General features: G+C 40.2%; 2 protein-coding genes and 1 long non-coding RNA gene across 6 annotated transcripts in view; 2 read left to right on the top strand and 1 right to left on the bottom strand.

Moving 5' to 3' along the window:
- Positions 1 to 7,587, bottom strand: part of LOC139035599 (uncharacterized) — an 86,282-nt gene extending 78,695 nt beyond the window's left edge. Inside the window, exons 1-2 of the long non-coding RNA XR_011488215.1 lie at positions 7,408 to 7,587; positions 6,553 to 6,622 (exon numbers count right to left, since the gene is read on the bottom strand). This is a non-coding gene — a long non-coding RNA (uncharacterized lncRNA). The remainder of the gene's footprint in view (positions 1 to 6,552; positions 6,623 to 7,407) is intronic.
- Positions 7,588 to 7,610: 23 nt separating this feature from the next.
- ZNF770 (zinc finger protein 770) lies at positions 7,611 to 16,757 on the top strand. Of its 3 annotated transcripts, none has more exons than XM_020879117.2 (2): positions 7,611 to 7,698; positions 11,846 to 16,757. In XM_020879117.2, exon 2 carries the CDS (start codon positions 11,902 to 11,904, stop codon positions 13,978 to 13,980), a length of 2,079 nt encoding a protein of 692 aa, XP_020734776.2. In that variant the 5' UTR covers positions 7,611 to 7,698; positions 11,846 to 11,901; the 3' UTR covers positions 13,981 to 16,757. The 3 variants fall into 3 exon arrangements, with proteins under 3 accessions (XP_020734776.2, XP_020734777.2, XP_070325059.1); XM_020879118.2 differs by having other exon boundaries at positions 7,639 to 7,726; XM_070468958.1 differs by having other exon boundaries at positions 7,665 to 7,754.
- AQR (aquarius intron-binding spliceosomal factor) overlaps positions 7,612 to 21,328 on the top strand; it is a 97,466-nt gene continuing 83,749 nt past the window's right edge. For both annotated transcript variants that reach the window (XM_020879116.2, XM_020879115.2), the window contains exon 1: positions 7,612 to 7,698. The gene's annotated coding sequence lies outside the window, so the exon portion shown is untranslated. The remainder of the gene's footprint in view (positions 7,699 to 21,328) is intronic.

The following is a 21,328-nucleotide window of genomic DNA, read 5'->3' as shown; positions in this document are numbered from 1 at the left end:
CCATGGGCTCGCAAAGAGTCAGACATGACTGAGCGACTGAACTAAACTGACCCCCATTTTTAGTGATTAGCTCTCCTGAACAAAGCCCAGGAATTTCTGTCCTAAAGTTGGATGACATCTGGCTAGACCACATGACGTGTGCTGAGACAGAAACCAGACCAGCAGGCAATCTGGGAGTTAGGACTGTCTTAGCCAATTTTGGAAATTTGGTCACCTTATCTGAGATTACATGTAAACTTAATTTTTTCAGTCTCTCAGGCAGCTTTTATTGTGTAATTTTAAAAGAATTTTTTCCCTGTGTTGTTTAATGATTTGGATTAATTTTAAACAAGGGTTTAGGAAATGTGAGCTAGTGCCAAGAAAATGAGGATCAATTGTTGCTTCCCTAGAGAAAGTAGAGGTGTTTTAATAATAGATTCTAGTAAAGTATCTATAATTCTTTTAGAACCTTAAAGGCAAAATATGGGTTGGTAGAGGGATTTTTTTTTTTTAATGTGTGGGTGTGTATATAGATAATATACACAGGCTTGACCAAGAAAAAAAAAATGGTTCTAATTAGACTATTGTTTGCACCAAGCAGGCATTCATTTAGATGCCCTTGAAAAAAAAGGAGTTAATTATATGGACACTGCTTTACTTAGAATTAACACTGGCTACATGTGATAGAAATAGAAAACAGTGGTGAATACTAATCTTATATCAAATAAAATAGTTTTCAGCTCTCTCGTAAAAGACATGAAGTAGGAAGTCCAGAGCTGGCATGGCTTGATGACGTCCAAGGATCAGGATCCTTTCTGCTGCCTACTACTGAGATTGTCAACACAGACAAATTCTAGACAGCCAGAATGAGGAAGGGAAGAGGAATGGCATGCCCCATTCCTTTAAGGTCTGTGCCCAGCAAATTACAGACAAAATGTCCCCGATAGCCCCATTAAATGGGGCTATACTTAGCTGCATGGAAGGTAAGGAAGTGTAGACCAGATTTGTGGTCCAGATATTGTCCCAGGCCAGTAAGATGAGCCAGCAGATTACAGCAAAGTGGGTGCTTTGCAGTAGGGCCTTGTGCCCTGCTCTGACCTTTCAAGTGTAAAAGCAACAGGCTACTGCTTCCTTTCTGCCTTCCAAATAGCATACAAAATGCTCCTTGTGAGGCTCACCAACACTGATTCTCTCAGGACGGGGAATTCTGGGAAACATCTTATCCTGGTGGCTCAGATGGCAAAGAATCTGCCTGGAATGCCGGAGACCCAGGTTTAATCCCTAGGTGGGGAAGACCCCCTGGAGAAGGGAATGGCAACACACGCCAGTATTCTTGCCTGGAGAATCCATGGACAGACGAGCCTGGTGGGCTACAGCCCATGAGGTCGCAAAGAGTCAGACACGACTGAGAGACGAACACTTTCACTTTCTTTAACTCAGGATTAGCTAAACTGACATCATACATATTCTCCAAAACCCTTCACTTGACTCTAACATAGCAGCAATAAATATCACTTAAAAATTCAAATCATACCATTTTTTCTTCTTAAAGCCTTCCAGATGCTTTCTCCTGCATCTAGAATAAAAACCAAACTCTTGACCGTAGTTTAGAAGGCTGCATTACATCTGACTTCTACCATTCTCTGAGCTCATTTCATCTTGCACTACTTCCTCCTTGAACACCATTCCTGAGCCACTAGCGTTCTACCTGCTCCTCAGATACATGGAGGTCTTTCCTGCCTTCATCTTCTCATGGCCTTCTTCTGTGTGTCTGTGTGTCTCTGTTCCCTTTCCTTAAAAGATCAATCATCACTGGATTTAGGGTTTACCTTAAACCCAAGATAGTTTCACATCAAGATCATTCATTACATCTGGAAAGACCCTATTTCCAAACAAAGTCCCATTCACAGGTTCCCAGGGTTAGGACTTGAACATATCTTTTCAGGGAACACAATGCACCTCATCACAAGGCTAATGAAAGGTTCCTACTATGCCTGCTTCTTCTGGGACAGGATTCTTTGGAGATCAGAACCTGGGACTGATTAGTAGGACCCCAACTAAATGCTACACGCCACAAGAAATATAGACATTTTCAGGTTACGCAGAAAGGAGGATTTTTACATTCCCTGAACTATTAGAGGCATGACAGTTGGGATATGGACAATAATTAACTGAAAGTTTACAGAATCCAGAATTAGAAATTTATGTGATTACAAAGTTTCCAATGCATCCCTTGGAGTACACTGGGTAGCTGAGTGCTTAACAATACTTTTGTTGTTTAGTCATTCTGTTTTGTCTGACTCTTTGCGACCCCATGGATGGTAGCCCACCAGGATCCTCTTCCATAGGATTTCCCAGTCAAAAATACTGGAGTGGGTTGCCAATTCCTTCTCCAAGGGACCTTCCCCACCCAGAGATGGAATCTGCGTCCCCTGCTTGGCAGAGGGATTCTTTACCCCTGATCCTCTGAGAAGCCCCCTAACAATATGTGACAACATGGTAAACTATCTGGATTTGTAAGTTGGATTTTTTACAATTTAAGAGCTGAAAGAAGAAATGACCTTTGCAGTTGTATTAAAACTTAAGCAGCTCTTGCCACAAAGCATCCATGTTACTATTGGAAAGCAGTTTGGAACACTCATTGGAGTGTTGCTATCAGAGGACTGGAGAAAGTTGCTATCAGACGATTTTAAAGCAAAACATTACAGAAGCTCAGAACTTCCTGTGAAAATGTGAGCTACCCTTCCCACCCCTTGCCCTTAAAGAAGTTATCCAAGGGGAAGAGGAGAAGGAATGTTCAGGTTTAGAAATAAGGGCACACATCCAGCCATATAGGTACACATCAGCCCCTCAAGTTCAGGTTTCTAACTTCCAAAGCCCCCTGACTATGGGATAAGTGACTTCCTCACTCTGGGTTAGAGAACACACTAGAAAAAAATCCCTGGGCCTTAAATCTGAACCATGACTACTGAATTTTTATCCAGTTGGGAAGCCAGATCCTAAACAAGAGATCAGTAATATCTCATATATTTGCCCCTGGAATCTAGCAGCCACTTCCCTGCTGTTTCGCTGGTGGCTCAGACAGTAAAGAATCTGCCTGCAATGCAGGAGACCTGGGTTTGATCCCTGGGTTGGGAAGATACCCTGGAGAAGGGAATAGCAACCCACTCCAGCATTTGTGCCTGGAGAATTCCATGGACAGAGGAGCCTGGCGGGCTATGGCCCATGGGGTTATGAAGAGTTGGACACGACTGAATGACTATTTATTATTATTATCTAGCAGCCACTGAAGACATCTTTAATATCCAGAGCACCCCTTGGGAGTGGAGACTAAGAAGAGAAATATATCCACATGTTCCAGTTCTTGTGGACATGGGCACTTTTTGGTGGAATGTGCTTGTGAGAAGAGGAAAACACAGCAACTCACTCCAGTATTCTTGCCTGGAAAATTCCCTTGAACAGAGGAGCCTGGCAGGCTATAATCCATAGCGTCACAAAGAGTCGGACATGACTGAGCAACTTAGCATGCACACTTTTTAGAACTGTCCTCCAGAAATTAAGATCCAGAGACAAGAGAAAGATCTCAGTGTCAAGCTCTCCTGACCCCATAAACAAAAAATCTTGGTAGATACCACACCCCTGTCTTCCCTTCTTGGTTAGCCTCCACCTGGTATTAAAATAGTTGGAGGGCTCTCCATAGTCATGAGGCTCCAATGGTCAGCCCTGACTTAAGGGTGAACAAATGTGATCAAAGTCCTACATTGAGAATCCTGCCTGCTTTATGGTAACCCTAGAACTCCTGTACTACTGAATTTAAACTATAGAGAGTGGGGTGGGATGATGCTACCTAACTAGATCCAGAAATCCAATAGGCATTATCAGCAATGGAGCTTTAGAGGAAAACTTTCAGCAACAATTTAGGAAATTGATAACTAGCCTATGAGTTGGAGGTTGTTCAACTACTTTAAGTAAAATACCACTGTACTGTAACACTGCTGTGTTTAAGTAAATACTATATTAAATACCAGAGAAGGCGATGGCACCCCACCCCAGTACTCTTGCCTGGAAAATCCCATGGACGGAGGAGCCTAGTGGGCTGCAGTCCATGGGGTGGCTACAAGTCGGACACAAATGAGCGACTTCACTTTTGCTTTTCATTTTCATGCACTGGAGGAGGAAATGGCAACCCACTCCAGGGTTCTTGCCTGGAGAATCCCAGGGACGGGGGAGCCTGGTGGGCTGCCGTCTATGGGGTCACACAGAGTCGGACATGACTGAAGTGATTTAGCAGCAGCAGCAGCATATTTCATACCAGACTGTATTTAATAACATATTTAAATACTGTACTTAACACTGTATTTAAATAAAATACTGCTATACTGTAAAATACCTTCTGACCCCAACTGACCACTTCCCAACCCCAGCATCAGCCACCCTTCCTTCAGAAATCATGTAGCAAAACATAAAGAGACTGCAAATATTTTTCTTGAGGAAATACAAAATGAGACGGAGGCTGTAGTCACCAAAAGTCTTAGAAAGGGAGAGCTGTCTTTATTAGAAAAATCTTCAAAAGGACATATGCACCCAATGTTCATTGCACCATTGTTTATGAAAGCAACCCAAGCCTCCACCAAGAGATGAATGAATAAAGAAGATGTGGCATATGTATACAATGGAATATTACTCAGCCATAAAAGAATGAAATTTTGCCATTGTGATAACATGGATGGACCTGGAGGGAACAATACCTAGTGAAATAATTCATACAGGGAGAGAATAAAACTATCTCTTCAGTGATATGTAAAAATCTAAAAAATAAAACAAATGAACAATTGTAACGTAACAGAAACAGACTGACAGAAACAGAGAACAAACTGGTCATTACCAGAGGTGGGAGTGGTGGAAAGATAAGAGGTCCAAACTACTAGATATAAAATTAGTAAGTTACAAGGATGCAATATACAACACTGGGAATATAATCAATATTTTATAATAACTTTGTATGGAGTATAATCTTATCAAATTATTATGATACACACTGGAAACTAATAAAATATTGTAAATCAACTATACTTCAATAATAAAAACATTCTTTGATAATTGTTTGGGAGTAGTAACTGACACCTGAGGGATACAGATTTTGGTGAATTAGCTGCAGGTGGCAAGATGGTTTTATTGGTCACTCAACAGGAGGAGGAGAAAGAGGAGAGAGGCAAGTTACAAGGTGGGATGAAAGCAACAAATGCAAGCTCTCTGCTAGGCCAATCACCTGGGGGCAGGAGGAGGCTTTAAAAAGCATTAAAACTCAATGGGAAAAATATTTGCAAATAATGTGACCAACAAGGGGTTAATATCCAAAATATATAAATAGCTCATACTACTCCATATTAAAAAAAAAGCAACAACAAAAACAACCCAATCATAAAATGGGCAGAAGAGCCAGATAGACATTTTTCTGAAGAAAGACATACAGATGGCTAACAATCACAGGAAAAGATGCTCAACATCACTGATTATTAAAGAAACACAAATCCTGCTTCCCATTCCTTCCCTGTACATATCTCTCTTAACATATTCTATTTCTTTATATGTTGAGCTGAAAACTACATTGAAGTCAAGGGCCTAAGTTTCATTTATGGATATTTAGAAGTGAGTCCTTTGTGTTTGGTACATGATGTTCATTGAATAAATGAACAAATGATTATATCCTTACTTTAAAGATAAGGAAAATAAGGTTTAGAATGGTTAAGTCACTTCTAAGGACACACACTAGTAAGTTAAAGAGGTAAGATACTAACTCAAAAGTATGCCGAGCTACTCCTTTGTTTTCCTCATCACTACTGCAATCTCTCCCTACAATGTTCTATCTTGTCCCACATTTTCTATTATTCATATTGTACACATTGTGTCTCTGTCCAAATCTCAGCTATTCAATGAACTCTTCCAGATGACTCCTATTCACAGTAATTTCTCCCTTTTTTATATGGATGTTTCCTGAAATAGCTCTCATGGTAAATGGGGGAGGTGATGAGACAAGGTATGTGACCTTGGAGAACAGCCCATCCGCTTTTGTTCCACACTCCATGTTTCTCAGGTTCTTGGTGCAAAGACCTATCTATTTTTGCAGGTAATGCACCTTTCATTGGTCCCCAACCTCAGGTAATAGTCTCTCATGATCTTTACATCTCTCCTAAAGATTTATATGGCTGGTGATGGATGCAATTGTTTCCTTAATTTGACTGAGCTGAGCTTCCAAAAGAAGCTGCAGAAGCAACCAAGTCTAGATAATCCACATCCCCACCCTGGGATCAGCACTCAGGACACATAAAGCTCTTCCTCTCTGCTTGAGCTGAAAGTTAAGGGCTTCAACCTTCTCAAATGTGACTCTTGCAAGGTTGCTTCCTGAGAAGCAAAAGCTTTTTCCTATTATCCATTTCCCCATGTTACATCAAAAATAGAGACTTTTCATTGGCCCAATGTCTCCCTTTTTAAATACAGGCGCATATACAAATATCAGAAATAACAATTTTTGTTTGCAATGACTCTTGAAAAGTAATGTAAAAAGATACTCACAGGTGAAAAATGCACTTGTTACTTGTTCTCATTTCCTCGCCTCTTAAGCTGAGACAGTTACAATCAGAACCTGCAAAAGCCACAACAAATTCTCCTCTGATGTCTTTTGTACTTAAAATCTTCAATAGATACTCAAGCATCTTAGTAACAATGTGCCACCCTAGTTTGCAACTACACTACAACTCGTAGTCCTTAATTGTGCCTACATAATGTTGGGATATCTACAATTTGGGAGGCAGTAGTGAATTAAAAGGACGACCTGTGTTCAAACCCCACTGCCATCATTTCTCAGCTGTGCGAAATTCAGCTCCTTAACGTCTCGGTCTCATTTCCCTCATTTTACAATGGGATACTTTTACTTCATAAAGTTGTTGTATTTAAAAATAAAAATAGTAACTAATAAATGATAATACTTATTTGGGGGTTTATTATGCACCGGGCATTTCAATGAGCACTTTACATCCATTTCATCTGTCAAATCTGAGGAAACTAACAGTCTGAGCACAGGTCTTCATACATTGCAGACGACCCGAAATACACTGAAGGAATGCTCAAAGAAGCTAAAAGAGCCCGCTGCTAGCAGGATATTAGCAGAGCCGAGAGTGAAGCCCAAGTCCCTGACCCCTGCGCTATAGTCTGACGACGTGCAGAGTACTCAGGACAGTGGAGGCACAGAAAGTTCTGACTCAGGGCGTTTTATCACCGGCCCTTTTCTCTCGCATTAGAGAAGACTAGAAGAGTGGGATTTGAACACGGGCTCATCAGCTTCCAGTAGAACCTTGAGCCCACCGGTCAAGACTATGTGGTTTTCCTAGTCAAGCACTGAACTGAAACGGAAAATACACCCTTCTTTACTCTCTTTACTTTACTCTTCCCCCCGACAACTTCAGTGCCTGGCAAGCAGCGACGGGGTCGGAAGCATCGCTGGATCCGCATTTCACACTGAAGACTTCCAGGAAAGCCCAAGCCACTGCGGCCCTGGGCTGGTGGGGAGCCTGTTTCCAGTCGGACCGCGTCCGGAGGCTCTCCCGAGTCCCGCGCTTGCGCACTCAGCCCATCGCCGAGCCGGCCCGGAGGACGTGCGCACGCTGCCTTTGCGGCTCCTGGCCCCGAGATGCGCGGCTCCCGGGCCCGTGCCAGCTGCAGGTGCGTGAGGAAGAATTCAGGAATTCAGGTGTGAGGTGGAGCGACCCACGGGAAAGGTCGGGCCTGCCTCAGCCCCTCCAAGGTGCCCGGGGACCCAGAATGGGGGAACCAGGAACTCAGCTCATTTGATTTTCTCGTTTCCCCAACTCCTGACTTCGTCTCCTGGGGAGCAGAAATCTCTGAAAGGAAAATGCAAAAAGCATACTTTCCCCTGCAGTGAATCGTATCACGTGTGGCATTCCCTCCCCCTGCCCCACCGTGGCCAAAGCAGTTTTCACCCTTGGCTCGCCTTTCCTGCTGTGGGGTTTTGCAGTCTCTGGACTCTCGTTCGACTCCTAGGTGCTTACTGGTTGTGGACGATTAAGGCGAGGGCCAGTTGTGAGGGCCCTGTGTCCTGTGCACCCCCCCCCCCTTAACCCCCTTAGGAGGAAGAGGTGATGGTTCAAGGGCAAGAGAGTGGGCCAAGGGAAGTAGAGCAGAAGCTACAAAGAGTGAAAGGCTGTGATAAATGTCGCCAAAGATTATTCCCTAACTGAAAGTTCTATAAAATTTTCTCAGTTCTTGTGTTTCTTGTTCAGTGATTTTTATGATGTCCTCACTTCCTTTTAATGGTGTTGTTTGAGACTGGAAAGCCAGTAAGTAGGCTTTCAGCCTTAAAGTTTCGTTGGAATTTTTTGAGATCAGTTTTTTCAGTCTTCCACCTGTAGGAGTGTTTGGCTGTTGTCAGGATAATCTTGGGGTTGAACCATTGAGATTTGCCGTTTTTTTATTTTTACTTGAGCGTAGGAAAAATTACACAATGTTGGTTTGTTTTTTAAAATATTATCGACCAAAACAAAAAAAAAATCAGTTGAGAACACAAGATCCAGTTGAAGTGGGATTTGGAGTTCTATCAAATTAACGTACATGTGCTTAAGTACACGTGGGACTGCACTTAGAGCTTGGGGATCCCTGAGCTGTCACTTATAAATAGCAGATGAGATCACTGCTTGCCACCAGTGATTCTAACAATATAGAGCTTCCAGTCAGTGCTTTCCCACATGGTGTGGACGAAAGTGACAGTAGTACCCAGTCTTAGGGCTAGTGTTATGTGATAATCCATGGTCTCTTTTTGGCACAGTAACTGTAGGTAGTCAATTCCTGTTATAATCAGAAATGGTTGTCATCTGTGTAGTTCTAGCTGGCATTTTTTGTCAGTGTTCCAAAGAAACTGTTAAAGGAAAGAAATAGACAATAGGCGTGGAGAAACCTGGCTTCAGGCCAAAGTACTATGTGTGATCTTTCAGGCCCAACGGTAGAAAATTGCATGGCTTTGCCTGGCCAGCCTCATCAGGGGAAGCTGCTCTCGCAACACTAGACCTTGTGCACTGCGGTTTTGTGGAGGGAGTTGAGGTCGAGGACTCACCAGTTCCCTCCCACTAGCCATGCTCATATTCTGCATTCCTGGTTCAGGTACCTCCTTTCTGAGGCCCAGGTGCTTCCCAATTGCCTCCACCCATACCTCCTTATTGCAGAGGGAGGGAATGTGGAAGGGGCAGCCTTGGCTGAGGTACTTTCTCCATTTTGACTCAGGATCTTTCTACTTGTAGCCCTTCCTTCCTCCACCCCTGGCTCACAGGTCCATAAAGAGCCAGGAGCCTTTTTTTTCAGCCTCCTCCCCTGGGATATGACTGTGTGCACTGCATCTACCTAACCCTAACCTAGTGTTGTTCTGTTTAATTGACCACTGGGTGACCAGTGCTTTTTCAGCCTCTTGCTTGCACTGTTGCATAAGTGAATAAAGATTTGTTAATTACTTGCAGTTTGGCTCATTGTCCTAATTGACACCTCAATACCTGATTACCTGACAGGAATTAAATAAGTTGCCAAATTTTGGCCAATTCACCTAATTGTAATCTTCATAACTGCTGCTGTGTTAGCACGTTAGGGATATGGAGGCTGTTCACCTGTAATTTCTCTTAACTCAGTGTTGTGAAAATGCATACTAATAGTACCAACAGCTGATTGTTGCTAACATGGATATCTGGGTTATAGTGTGTATTTTATAAATTTATAATGGAGTGGCTTGCAGTCAGACTATTTTGTGTGCCATATTACCTTTGACCTCTAATTAAATTTTTTGGTAATATTTTGGGGTTATTTGGGTCAATTGAAGAAAATTAGTAATCCTTAGAAACTCCTGTCTTGTCCTATGGGCCCCAGTCTTACCTAATGGATTACTTGGCCACTTTTGGATAAAGTGATTGATTTGTTGTGGGTTCCTCTGTCTACTGTGTGAAGAAATATGCAAGGGAACAGGTTTCACAAAGTTTATCTCTTCCTATAGAAGTTTCACAAAACACTGTCCTTATCATATGTTATGTAATCTGATATTTTATAACCTATTTTATTAAACAAAAATGCAGATCATGACCCATTAAGTTTATTTCACAATCCATTAATGGATAGTGACTTGGAGATTGAAGAACACTGTGATAAAACAACTAGAAGAAGATAATTTGCTCAATAAATGACTTTTTTCCTATTTTTACATCATTGCTGAAGAGCACTACAGTGGGTGTATTTGAGATTTTGTGTTTAAGGTGTTTTCTAGACATCTTAAACACAAAAACAGATAATAGCATACAGCACATATGCCAGATGGTCACTAAAAGTGAAAGTGAAAGTTGCTTGGTCGTGTCAGACCCTTTGTGGCCCCATGGACTGTAGCTCACCAAGCTCCTCTGTCCATGGAATTCTCCAGGCAAAAATACTGGAGTAGGGTGCTGTTCCCTTCTCCAGGGGATCTTCCCAACCCAAGGATCAAACCCAAGTCTCCCACATTGCAGGCAGATTCTTTACTATCTGAGCCACCGGGGAAGCTCAGATATTCCCCTAAGTCAGCTGACAAAAAAAAAAGTGAGTCTCTTATCTCAACTTTTAGGATGAGAGAGCTGGAACACCTTTTTATAATCTCTGACTTCCTTATTTAAAGAAAAGGGATTAGTAGAAGAAGGATGAGAAGAAAATTGGCTTTTCAGATGGAATATATGGTATAAAATGGTTGTGAAAGTTCCTCACAAGCTTTTGCATGTGTCCCACAGAGGCATATTAGGGAAGGTGTTTTTGTCTTTTTAATAACTCTTAAGATAAAAATGAACTATTAATTATATTGCCTGAAAGTGAACTGTACTCAACCTGCTATTACTGAGCCATAGATAAATATGTAGATAGCCACTGTGTCAACCTTATTGCCTCTATACTTGTCTTTTAGGACTTCTTCAATAAAGTGGAAAGGAGAAATAAAAAGAACTATACATTTAGTGTGTTTATCTCTTAGTTAGAAACCCTAAAAATATTAAGTAGATTAAGTTTTCAAGTTTGATTAGTGTTGAGCTAAATAATACCTTACATTTATATACTGCTTTAGTTTTCCAACACCTTCAGATGCATCATCTCCATTGATTTCTCACAACACCTTGATTGTGGTAGGCAGGCCAGGAGGCACTTTCCCTGACATAGAGCTGAGGAGTCTATATATTTCCTTCTTGCCACCAAGATCATATGGTAGCAAATCCAGGACTAAAATTCAGGTTTCCTGGAACATTTTCTTCCAGTTGTCTTGTGTTATCTTTGTTGGTCCAAAGAAGTAATTTAGTGTAAATATACTAACAATGTGGCTAAGAATTTTGATAACTGAAACATTCCATTCTCAGATCATATCCAAGGAGTGCTATAATTGGATGCAGATATGTCTTGTCTTGTTTTTAGTATTATATTTCTTACAGTCTTTACCTTTCTAGTCCAGTTTTTTAAAATGGCAAGTCTACTTAATAGTGAACTAAGAAAATTGGAATTAAAAGGTCTATTTAATATTCAGAAATCCAACTCAGTGTCTTTAATGTATTATCTCAACTAATTAGAAATACAGCTTAAAATTATATACATTTTAAAGTATTTCTTTTGAAGACTCCTTATTTCTCTATATATGTGAAATTAGTTTAATGATTCTAAAGTATCTAAAATGGTTATTAACTTAATGTTAAACACAGGAAAAGTTCAGGTTCCCTATTTCCTTTAATATCTTTAGCCAAAGGACATTTTAAATTATCTCTTTTCACATGAATAATTAATTTTAAATTAATACATTTTTATTTTTAATTTTTAGACATCTGTGGATTTTAAGAACACTATGGAGCTCATCAGAGTTTATCACTGAAGAATATGATGGCTGAAAACAATTTTAAAATGCTAAAGATTCAGCAGTGTGTAGCAGCCAACAAGCTACCCAGAAACAGGCCATATATTTGCAATATTTGCTTCAAGCATTTTGAAACACCATCAAAATTAGCTAGGCATTATCTCATTCATACTGGTCAGAAGCCATTTGAATGTGATGTGTGTCATAAAACCTTTAGGCAACTAGTTCACCTGGAAAGACATCAACTAACTCATAATCTGCCTTTTAAATGTAGTATTTGTCAACGCCACTTTAAGAATCTGAAGACATTTGTGAAGCACCAACAGCTTCACGATGAAACGTACCAGAATGATGTTAAGCAGGTCAGAAGACCGTTGGAGGCCAAGCAAGAAAAGCCAGTGTATGGAATGTATCATACTTTTACCCCCGAGGAGAGATGGGCATTACACCCATGCTCCAAGTCTGATCCTACATACAGCCCTTCAAAGAAAAAAAAGGATATTCATGCGTGTACAATCTGTGGCAAGATGTTTCCATCACAGTCAAAACTTGATAGGCATGCTCTCATTCATACTGGTCAGAGGCCTTTTAAATGTGTCCTGTGCAGTAAGTCTTTTCGACAGTCAACTCACTTAAAAATCCACCAACTCACACATTCAGAAGAAAGACCTTTTCAGTGTTGTTTCTGTCAAAAAGGATTTAAGATTCAAAGCAAACTTCTGAAGCATAAACAAATCCATACCAGGAATAAGACTTTTCAGACTCTTTCATTAAAGGTGAAGAGTTCAGAATCATGCTCCCTGCCTAATAAATTAAATGCAAAGCAGGATGGCTTTGAAAATGGTGATATAGGTAAATCTGAAGAGAATAATCAGCTTGATGTCCACTCTGTTTATATTGTCCCTTTTCAATGTCCTGAGTGTGAAGAATGTTTTGAATCAGAGCAGATTCTCAATGGACACAAGTGTTTTCCTGCCAGAAGTGGCAAAATTCCAAGCAAGCTCAAAAGAAGCTGCAACTATAAAACCATTGTTAAAAAAATCTTAGCTAAGCTTAAACGTGCTGGGGGTAAGAAATTAGATAATTTTCGATCTGATAAAAAAGTATTTAAAAACACTTTCATGAAAAATTGTGATCTTATTTCTGGTGAGCAGAGGCCTGAACAAACCCAGAGAACATGTCTGAGTTCTCTTGGCAAGCATGGAACATATAAGACAGTTGGCAATAAAAAGAAAACATTGACTTTGCCGTTTTCTTGGCAAAAGCACTGCCAGAGCCAACATATGGGGAAAAACGTAAAAGGTATTCTTACACCAGAAAGCATGTTAAGTATGGATAATCCTATGCATAAAAAAGACATATCTATCTATGGTTCATCAGGTGAGGAATTCTTTGAAAACTGTCAAGTGCTCCAGTGTGGCTTTTCAGTTCCAAGTGGAAACATACATACTGGACATAAGATGTGTCCTTGTGACAAATGTGAGAAAGTGTTTCCTTCTGTGTCTAAACTACAAAGACACTATTTAATTCATACTGGACAGAGGCCTTTTGGCTGTAATGTTTGTGGGAAGTCTTTTAGACAGTCAGCTCACTTGAAAAGACATAAACTAACTCATATTGATAAGCTTCCCTATAGAAAATCTCTTTGCCAAGTAGAATTGGAAAATTTGAACAAACTTTTCTTTCACCAGGGTGATAATGTTAGCTACAGTGCTTCCCAACAATGTCAGACTCTTGGTTTTCAAAAATACAAGGTCTCAGAGTCAGATCAAATGTCAGAAATAAAAGTTAAGGCAGAATCAGAGGACTTCATTCCTGGTGCCCCCTGTAGGAACAGAGAGCCCTGTCTCTCTAGCATACTTCTGGAATCAGAGCAGAGCCGTCATAGTCGTCACTGTAGTTATGCAGGGCGTGCCGAGAGGAATGATGGCCTTCTTTACCAATGCAGTGTGTGTTCCAAAAGTTTTAGATCCCCGTCTAAACTGGAAAGACACTATTTAATTCATGCAGGGCAGAAACCATTTGAATGCTCAGTTTGTGGCAAAACGTTCAGACAGGCTCCTCACTGGAAGAGACATCAACTTACTCACTTTAAGGAATGACCACAAGAGAAAATGGGTATCCTAAATTCAGTTATGAAACTGGCAGAACCACTGATAGTTTGTGGTGTCTCTGGTACCTTGTTCTTTAGCCTGTATCATTTAAAATGTATTTTTATCAAAAGGCCTGCATTAGATTGAATTATTTCATAAGCAGTTGCTTGTCCTGCATACAGAGAGGTAAGATACATAGACATTTAATACAGTGTTTTAGGAGCAGCTGAATTAATTTTTAGAGGGAAAAATATGATTTGATGTCAGAAAGCAAGCATTTTAACATATTTTGGCTGTATTGAAAATGTTGTAAATCTATGGCATGGTACAAATAATTCAGCCTAATTTTTGAAGGAATTATTCCTTAAGACATGATCTCTTTTTATATATACTCAAAAGACAGGCAAAAATTGGTTTTCAGCTGCAGCAGATAGCATGACTAGATTTCATTTATTTCATAGATTTTAGGTCTATGGTTCAAATTCCATCGGGAAATTTTTTCTTAAAAGCTAAAAAATATAAAGCCAATAAAGGTGAAGGTAGATGAGGAAATAAAAACATTATTTTTGTTGGTCTTTTCCAAGCTTTTTTCTTAGGACTCTGGTAACTTCACATCCTGTTCTATGGGTGATTGGGTTTTTGTTTGTTTGTTTGTTTTGCTCAGCCTGCTGTTATCTCCCTCCAAAATTTAAAAGGAAGAAAGAGCCTAGTATGTACCTCTGTACATTTACCATGTTTACTCATTAAATAGTGTTCAAGTGCCATAATCTTTTTGTTGATGTGAATGTAGTGTCATCTTTTCAGAGGAATGAATGTAATTCATCTACATACTTTTTCATAATTGATAGCAGTAGACTTAAGGCTCACTTGTAGATTCCATCTCCACAAGACTTTTACTTTAGTAAACTTACTTTTAAACCTCTTTAATTGAGTGATTCTATAACTTAACTAAATCTATTAAATTTAATCAAATGGCAGTGACTAGATCTAGTTTTTATTCCTGTTTTTTGCAAGGTTCTAATGCTAAACAATGTTATTTTGATCATTAATGAATTGTTATTTTAATTGGTAAAATAATCTTGTACAGAAATAAGATCTTTATGGAATTGAAAGTGTCATTCTAAACAGTTCTGTCATGATTTGAGAAATATTTAATCAAATTGTGAAAGAGTTATAATCACACATTGTCCTTCATATTTGCCATTTTAAATAAAAATCCTTCAGTCCATTCAGTCGCTCAGTCATGTCCAACTCTTTGAGACCCCATGGACTGCAGCATGCCAGGCTTCCCTGTACATCACCAACTCCTGGAGCTCGCTCAGACTCATGTCCGTTGAGTCAGTGATGCCATCCAACCATCTCATCCTCTGTTATCCCCTTCTCCTGCCTTCAATGTCTCCCAGCATCAGGGTCTTTTCCAGTGAGTCAGTTCTTTGCATCAGGTGGCCAAAGTATTGGGGTTTCAGTTTCAGCATCGGTCCTTGCAGTGAGCACTCAGGACTGATCTCCTTTAGGATGGACTGGTTGGATCTCCTTGCAGTCCAAGGGACTCTCAAGAGTCTTCTCCAACACCACAGTTCAAAAGCATCAATTCTTCAGCACTCAGCTTTCTTTATAGTCCCAGCTCTCACATCTGTACATGACTACTGGAAAAACTGTAGCTCTGACTAGTTGGACTTTTGTTGGCAAAGTAATGTCTCTGCTTTTTAATATGCTTTCTAAGTTGGTCATAGCTTTTCTTCCAAGGAGCAAGCATCTTTTAATTTCAGGGCTGCAGTCACCATTTGCAGTGATTTTGGAACCCCCCCAAAATAAAATCTGTCACTGTTTCCATATCTATTTGCCATGAAGCTAATCTAAAAATCCTTAAGAATGACACTTCCTAGTAATAAGAGAAAATAGCCATAATCTTTCTAAGGTGAAAAGAATGGGTGGGTATTTATCCTAGCATACTCAGATATACTTGGTGATAGGCCCTCTATTAAAATAGACAAGTGAACAATTTTACATCCCACTGTAAGAACTCTCTTTGTGGGGCGTGGAGAAAAAGTTGGTCTGCTGCTTTTTACAAGTGAATTTTGAGAAACTTGGGTTTGATTCACAGAGGTTAAACATAACAGGACAGATAAAATCCCAACAATTTACAAGCATACAGGAGAGTCATGTTTTAAAGAGTGATTTCTTTATTCTTGAGATATGTTCCTCAAGTGCAAGTAAGATGCTGGTTTATAGAATTTGCTTTACACAAGAACATTTCTGTTAGGTAAAAGCAAAGGACAACTAGTTCATCTTTTCCAAGAATAAAAGTTCAAGATTTTTTCTTTAATATGTCTGAAATTATCTATTTGGGGATTTTCCTAAGCTATTTATGTAATTTTATTTGAACTTAATGATTTATATACTCCTTTCCCAGCCCTAACAGAGAATCCTAACAGTGTTGTGTTCGTGTGATTATTAGATTTTGTTTGCCCAGATGATACTACTATACATTTTTTTTTTGCCCACACGTTTTTAAGCTGTTTCATATTGAAAGTTGGAATATTGTAAAAATTTTGTCAAAGATGTACTGTAGTGCTATTTGAAGTACCTTTAATTAAATACATTTATTATCACTACACTCTTCTTGTGGGAACTTTATCGGAATGAAAATAAACTGTCTACATCATGATAAGAAGATTAAACATTAGATGTTAAATGATTTGCTGCATGCTCAAACTGTTATTATTGTTGAATCAATTACTTCGGTTTTCTGAAAAAAATAAAGTTTTAAATATCTTTAAACAAAAGTAGAAGAATTTTTCCTTTGGACAGGAGCAGGCTGTAGCATGATTATTTATTTACTGAGATAGTTTGACTGAGTTAGTAGAATGATTGTTTTGTACTGCCATAGGGTCTATAAGGAGCTTCCCTGGTGGCACGGTGGTAAAGAATCTGCCTGCCAATGCAGGAAATGTAAAAGACATGGGTTTGATCCCTGGGTTGGGAAGATCCCCTGGAGTAGTAAATGACAACCCACTCCCATATCCTCTGGAAGGTTCCATGGACAGAGGAGCCTGGCAGGCTACAGTGCATGGGGTCACATCTGTGACTGAGCACACACACGGGGCCTATTAGGAGAAAATGTATGTGGAGGGAAAGATGAAGATTCTTGAAAAATTCAAATTTCAGAATATTTTTAAAGTTTGAAATTGTACAGTTTGGACTTTTTTTAAAAGGGAAGATCATATAGAATAGAAACAAGGTGCTGATAGGCAAACACTCCTGGGCCCACTCCAATCTGCCTTTTCCACTGAACTTTCTAACATAGTCCATCGTTTGCTTCCTTCTTTATAGTAAGTTTCTTTGATAGCTTCTTATCACTTGCAAAAGGATATGTTAACTCCCACATCACATGATATCTTGTTCATTTATCCTCCTCACTGGCCTCCCTCTCCAGATTTGTACTGAAGGAACAAAGTTATTTCCTCCAATACATGTTCTTGTTACTCCTGATTCCATCTTACCTACATAAGAGCCGTGGCTGCACGGCACTGGAGCGGCAGGCGGCTGAGGAGATACCCCACGTCCAAGGTCAGAGAAACCCCAGTAAGACAGTAGGCGCTGAGAGAGGGCATCGGAGGGCAGGCAGACTGAAACCACAGTCACAGAAAACTAACCACTCTAATCATGGACCACAGCCTCGTTTAACTCAGGGAAACTATGAGCCATGCTGTGTAGGGCCATCCAGGACGGACTGGTCATGGTGGAGACTTCTGACAGGTTGTGGTCTGCTAGAGAAGGGCATGGCAAGCCACCTCCGTATTCTTGCCTTGAGAACCCCATGAACAGTATGAAAAGGCAAAAAGGTAGGACACTGAAAGATGAAGTTCCCAGGTAGGAAGGTGCCCAGTGTGATACTGGCGATCTGTGGAGAAATAACTCCAGAAAGAATGAAGAGACGGAGCCAAAGCAAAAACAACACCCAGCTGTGGATGTGACTGGTGATGGAAGTAAGTCAGATGTGGTAAAGAGCAATATTGCATAGGAACCTGGAATGTCAGGTCCATGAATCAAGGCAAATTGGAAGTGGTCAAACAGGAGATGGCAAGAGTAAACATCGACATTCTAGGAATCAGCAAACTAAGATGGACTGGAATGGGTGAATTTGACTCAGATGACCATTGTATCTACTACTGTGGGCAAGAATCCCTTAGAAGAAATGGAGTAGCCATCATAGTCAACAAGAGTCCAAAATGCAGTGCTTGGATTCAATCTCAAAACTGACAGAATGATCTCTGTTCATTTCCAAGGCAAACCATTTAATATCATGGTAATCCAAGCCTATGCCCCCACCAGTAATGCTGAAGAAGCTGAAGTTGAATGGTTCTGTGAAGATGTACAAGACCTTTTAGAACTAACACCAAAAAAAGATGTTCTTTTCATTATAGGGAACTGAAATGCAAAAGTAGGAAGTCAAGAAACACCTGGAGTAACAGGCAAATTTGGCCTTGGAGTATGAAATGAAGCAGGGCAAAGGCTAATAGAGTTTTGCCAAGAGAATGCACTGGTCATAGCAAACACCCTCTTCCAACAACACAAGAGAAGACTCTACACATGGACATCACCAGATGGTCGACACTGAAATCAGATTGATTATATTCTTTGCAGCCAAAGATGGAGAAGCTCTATACAGTCAGCAAAAACAAGACTGGGATCTGACTGTGGCTCAGATCATGAACTCCATTATTGCCAAATTCAGACTTAAATGAAGAAAGTAGGGAAAACCACTAGACCATGCAGTTATGACCTAAATAAAATCCCTTACAATTATACAGTGGAAGTGAGAAATAGATTCAAGGGACTAGATCTGATAGAGTGCCTGATGAACTATGGACAGAGGTTCATGACATTGTACAGGAGACAGGGATCAAGACCATCCCCAAGAAAAAGAAATGAAAAAGAGCAAAATGGCTGTTTGAGGAGGCCTTCAAATAACTGTGAAAAGAAGAGAAGCAAAAGGTGAAGGAGAAAAGGAAAAATAAACCCATTTGAATGCAAAGTTCCAAAGAATAGCAAGGAGAGCTAAGAAAGCCTTCCTCAGTGATCGGTGCAAAGAAATAGAGGAAAACAATAGAATGGGAAAGACTAGAGATCTCTTCAAGAAAATGAGAGCTACCTAGGGAACATTTCATGCAAAGATGGGCTCAATAAAGGTCAGAAATGGTATGGACCTAACAGAAGCAGAAGATATTAAGAAGAGGTGGCAAGAATACACCGAAGAACTATACAAAAAAGATCTTCACACACACACACACACACACAAAAGATCTTCACAACCCAGATAATCACGATGGTGTGATCACTCACCTAGAGCCAGACATCCTGGAATGTAAAGTGGGCCTTAGGAAGCATCAGTACTGACAAAGCTAATGGAGGTGATAGAATTCCATTGAGCTATTTCAAATCCTGAAAGATGATGCTGTGAAAGTGCTGCACTCCACATGCCAGCAAATTTGGAAAACTCAGCAGTGGCCACAGGACTGGAAAAGATCAGTTTTCATTCAAATCCCAAAGAAAGGCAATCACAAAGAATGCTCAAACTACCGCACAATTGCACTGATCTCACACTCTAGTAATGCTCCAAATTCTCCAAGCCTTCAACAATACATGAACCGTGAGCTTCCAGATGTTCAAGCTGGTTTTAGAAAAGGCAGAGGAACCAGAGATCAAATTGCCAACATCAGAAAAGCAAGAGAGTTCCAGAAAAACATTTACTTCTGCTTTATTGACTATGCCAAAGCATTTGACTGTGCGGATCTCAACAAACTGTGGGAAATTCTGAAAGAGATGGGAATACCAGACCACTGACCTGCCTCTTGAGAAATCTATATGCAGGTCAGAAGCAACAGTTAAAAATGGACATGAAGCAACAGACTGGTTCCAAATAGGAAAAGGAGTACGTCAAGGCTGTATATTGTCACCCTGCTTATTTAACTTATATGCAGAGTACATCATGAGAAACACTGGGCTGGATGGAGCACACACAACCTGGAATCAAGATTTCCAGGAGAAATATCAACAACCTCAGATATGCAGATGACACTACCCTTATTGCAGAAAGTGAAGAAGAACTAAAGAGCCTCTTGCTGAAAGTGAAAGAGGACTGTGAAAAAGTTGGCTTAAAGCTCAACATTCAGAAAACTAAGATCGTGGTATCCAGTCGCATCACTTCATGGCAAATAGATGAGGAAACAGTGGCATACTTTATTTTTGGGGGCTCCAAAATCACTGCAAATTGTGACTGCAGCCCTGAAATTAAAAGACACCTGCTCCTTGGAAGAAAAGCTGGCCTAGACGGCATATTAAAATGCAGAGACTTTACTTTGCCAACAAAAGTCCATCTAGTCAGAGCTATGGTTTTTCCAGTAGTCATGTATGGATGTGAGAGTTGGACTATAAAGAAAGCTGAGTGCTGAAGAATTGATGCTTTTGAACTGTAGCGTTGGAGAAGACTCTTGAGAGTCCCTTGGACTGCAAGGAGATCCAACCAGTCCATCCTAAAGGAGATCAGTCCTGAGCGTTCACTGCAAAGACCGATGCTGAAGCTGAAACCCCAATACTTTGGCCACCTGATTCGAAGAGCTGACTCATTTGACCTGACCTCAAAGACCCTGATGATGGGAAAGATTAAAGGCTGGGGGAGAAGGGGATGACAGAGCATAAGATGGTTGGATGGCATCACCGACTCAAGGGACATGAGTTTGGGTAAACTCTGAGATTTGATGATGGACAGGGAGGCCTGGCATGCTGCAGTCCATGGGGTCGCAAAGAGTCAGACATAACTGGGCAACTGAACTGACTGAACTGATCTTAGCTACATAATATGAATTTAAATTAGATACAAACTTTCATACTCTATTCAAAGTAGAGATTTATTTGAGCCAGATTTCATTTGTTTTTATTCCATCATTATGCAAGGAAACTAAAGTTTAATGTGCAGAAATCAGATTTCAATTTACACTATGTAAGATAACTGATGATAATTGCACACTTTTTTTAGGGGATAGCACCATGTTTGAAGTCTGCCTGTCTTTTAAGAATCCTTTTTAGAAGTGATGTTGGCTGGGACTGTTTCATGCAGAGAGCTGCTCTTGAGAAGCGGTGAAAGGACACACTAATTCCTTTCTTGTTGATGTTTCTCTTATTGTCAGTTAGGAGGGGTTAGAATTTCAGGGCTAACTGCTGGAATTCTATTAGCAGTATTCCATTAAAGAAACAGAATTCCTTTAGAGGAAAAAAGAGAACTAAACTGAAAAAGAAAAGTGGTACAATGGTGTTATTAAACAATATGGAACATGTACTATTTTACATCTGTATT

This window comes from Odocoileus virginianus, chromosome 6 (assembly GCF_023699985.2).
Source record: "Odocoileus virginianus isolate 20LAN1187 ecotype Illinois chromosome 6, Ovbor_1.2, whole genome shotgun sequence".
Taxonomy (NCBI): Eukaryota; Metazoa; Chordata; class Mammalia; order Artiodactyla; family Cervidae; genus Odocoileus; species Odocoileus virginianus.
The sequence above is the reverse complement of the archived record's forward strand: the minus strand, read 5'-3'. Positions and strand labels throughout refer to the sequence as shown.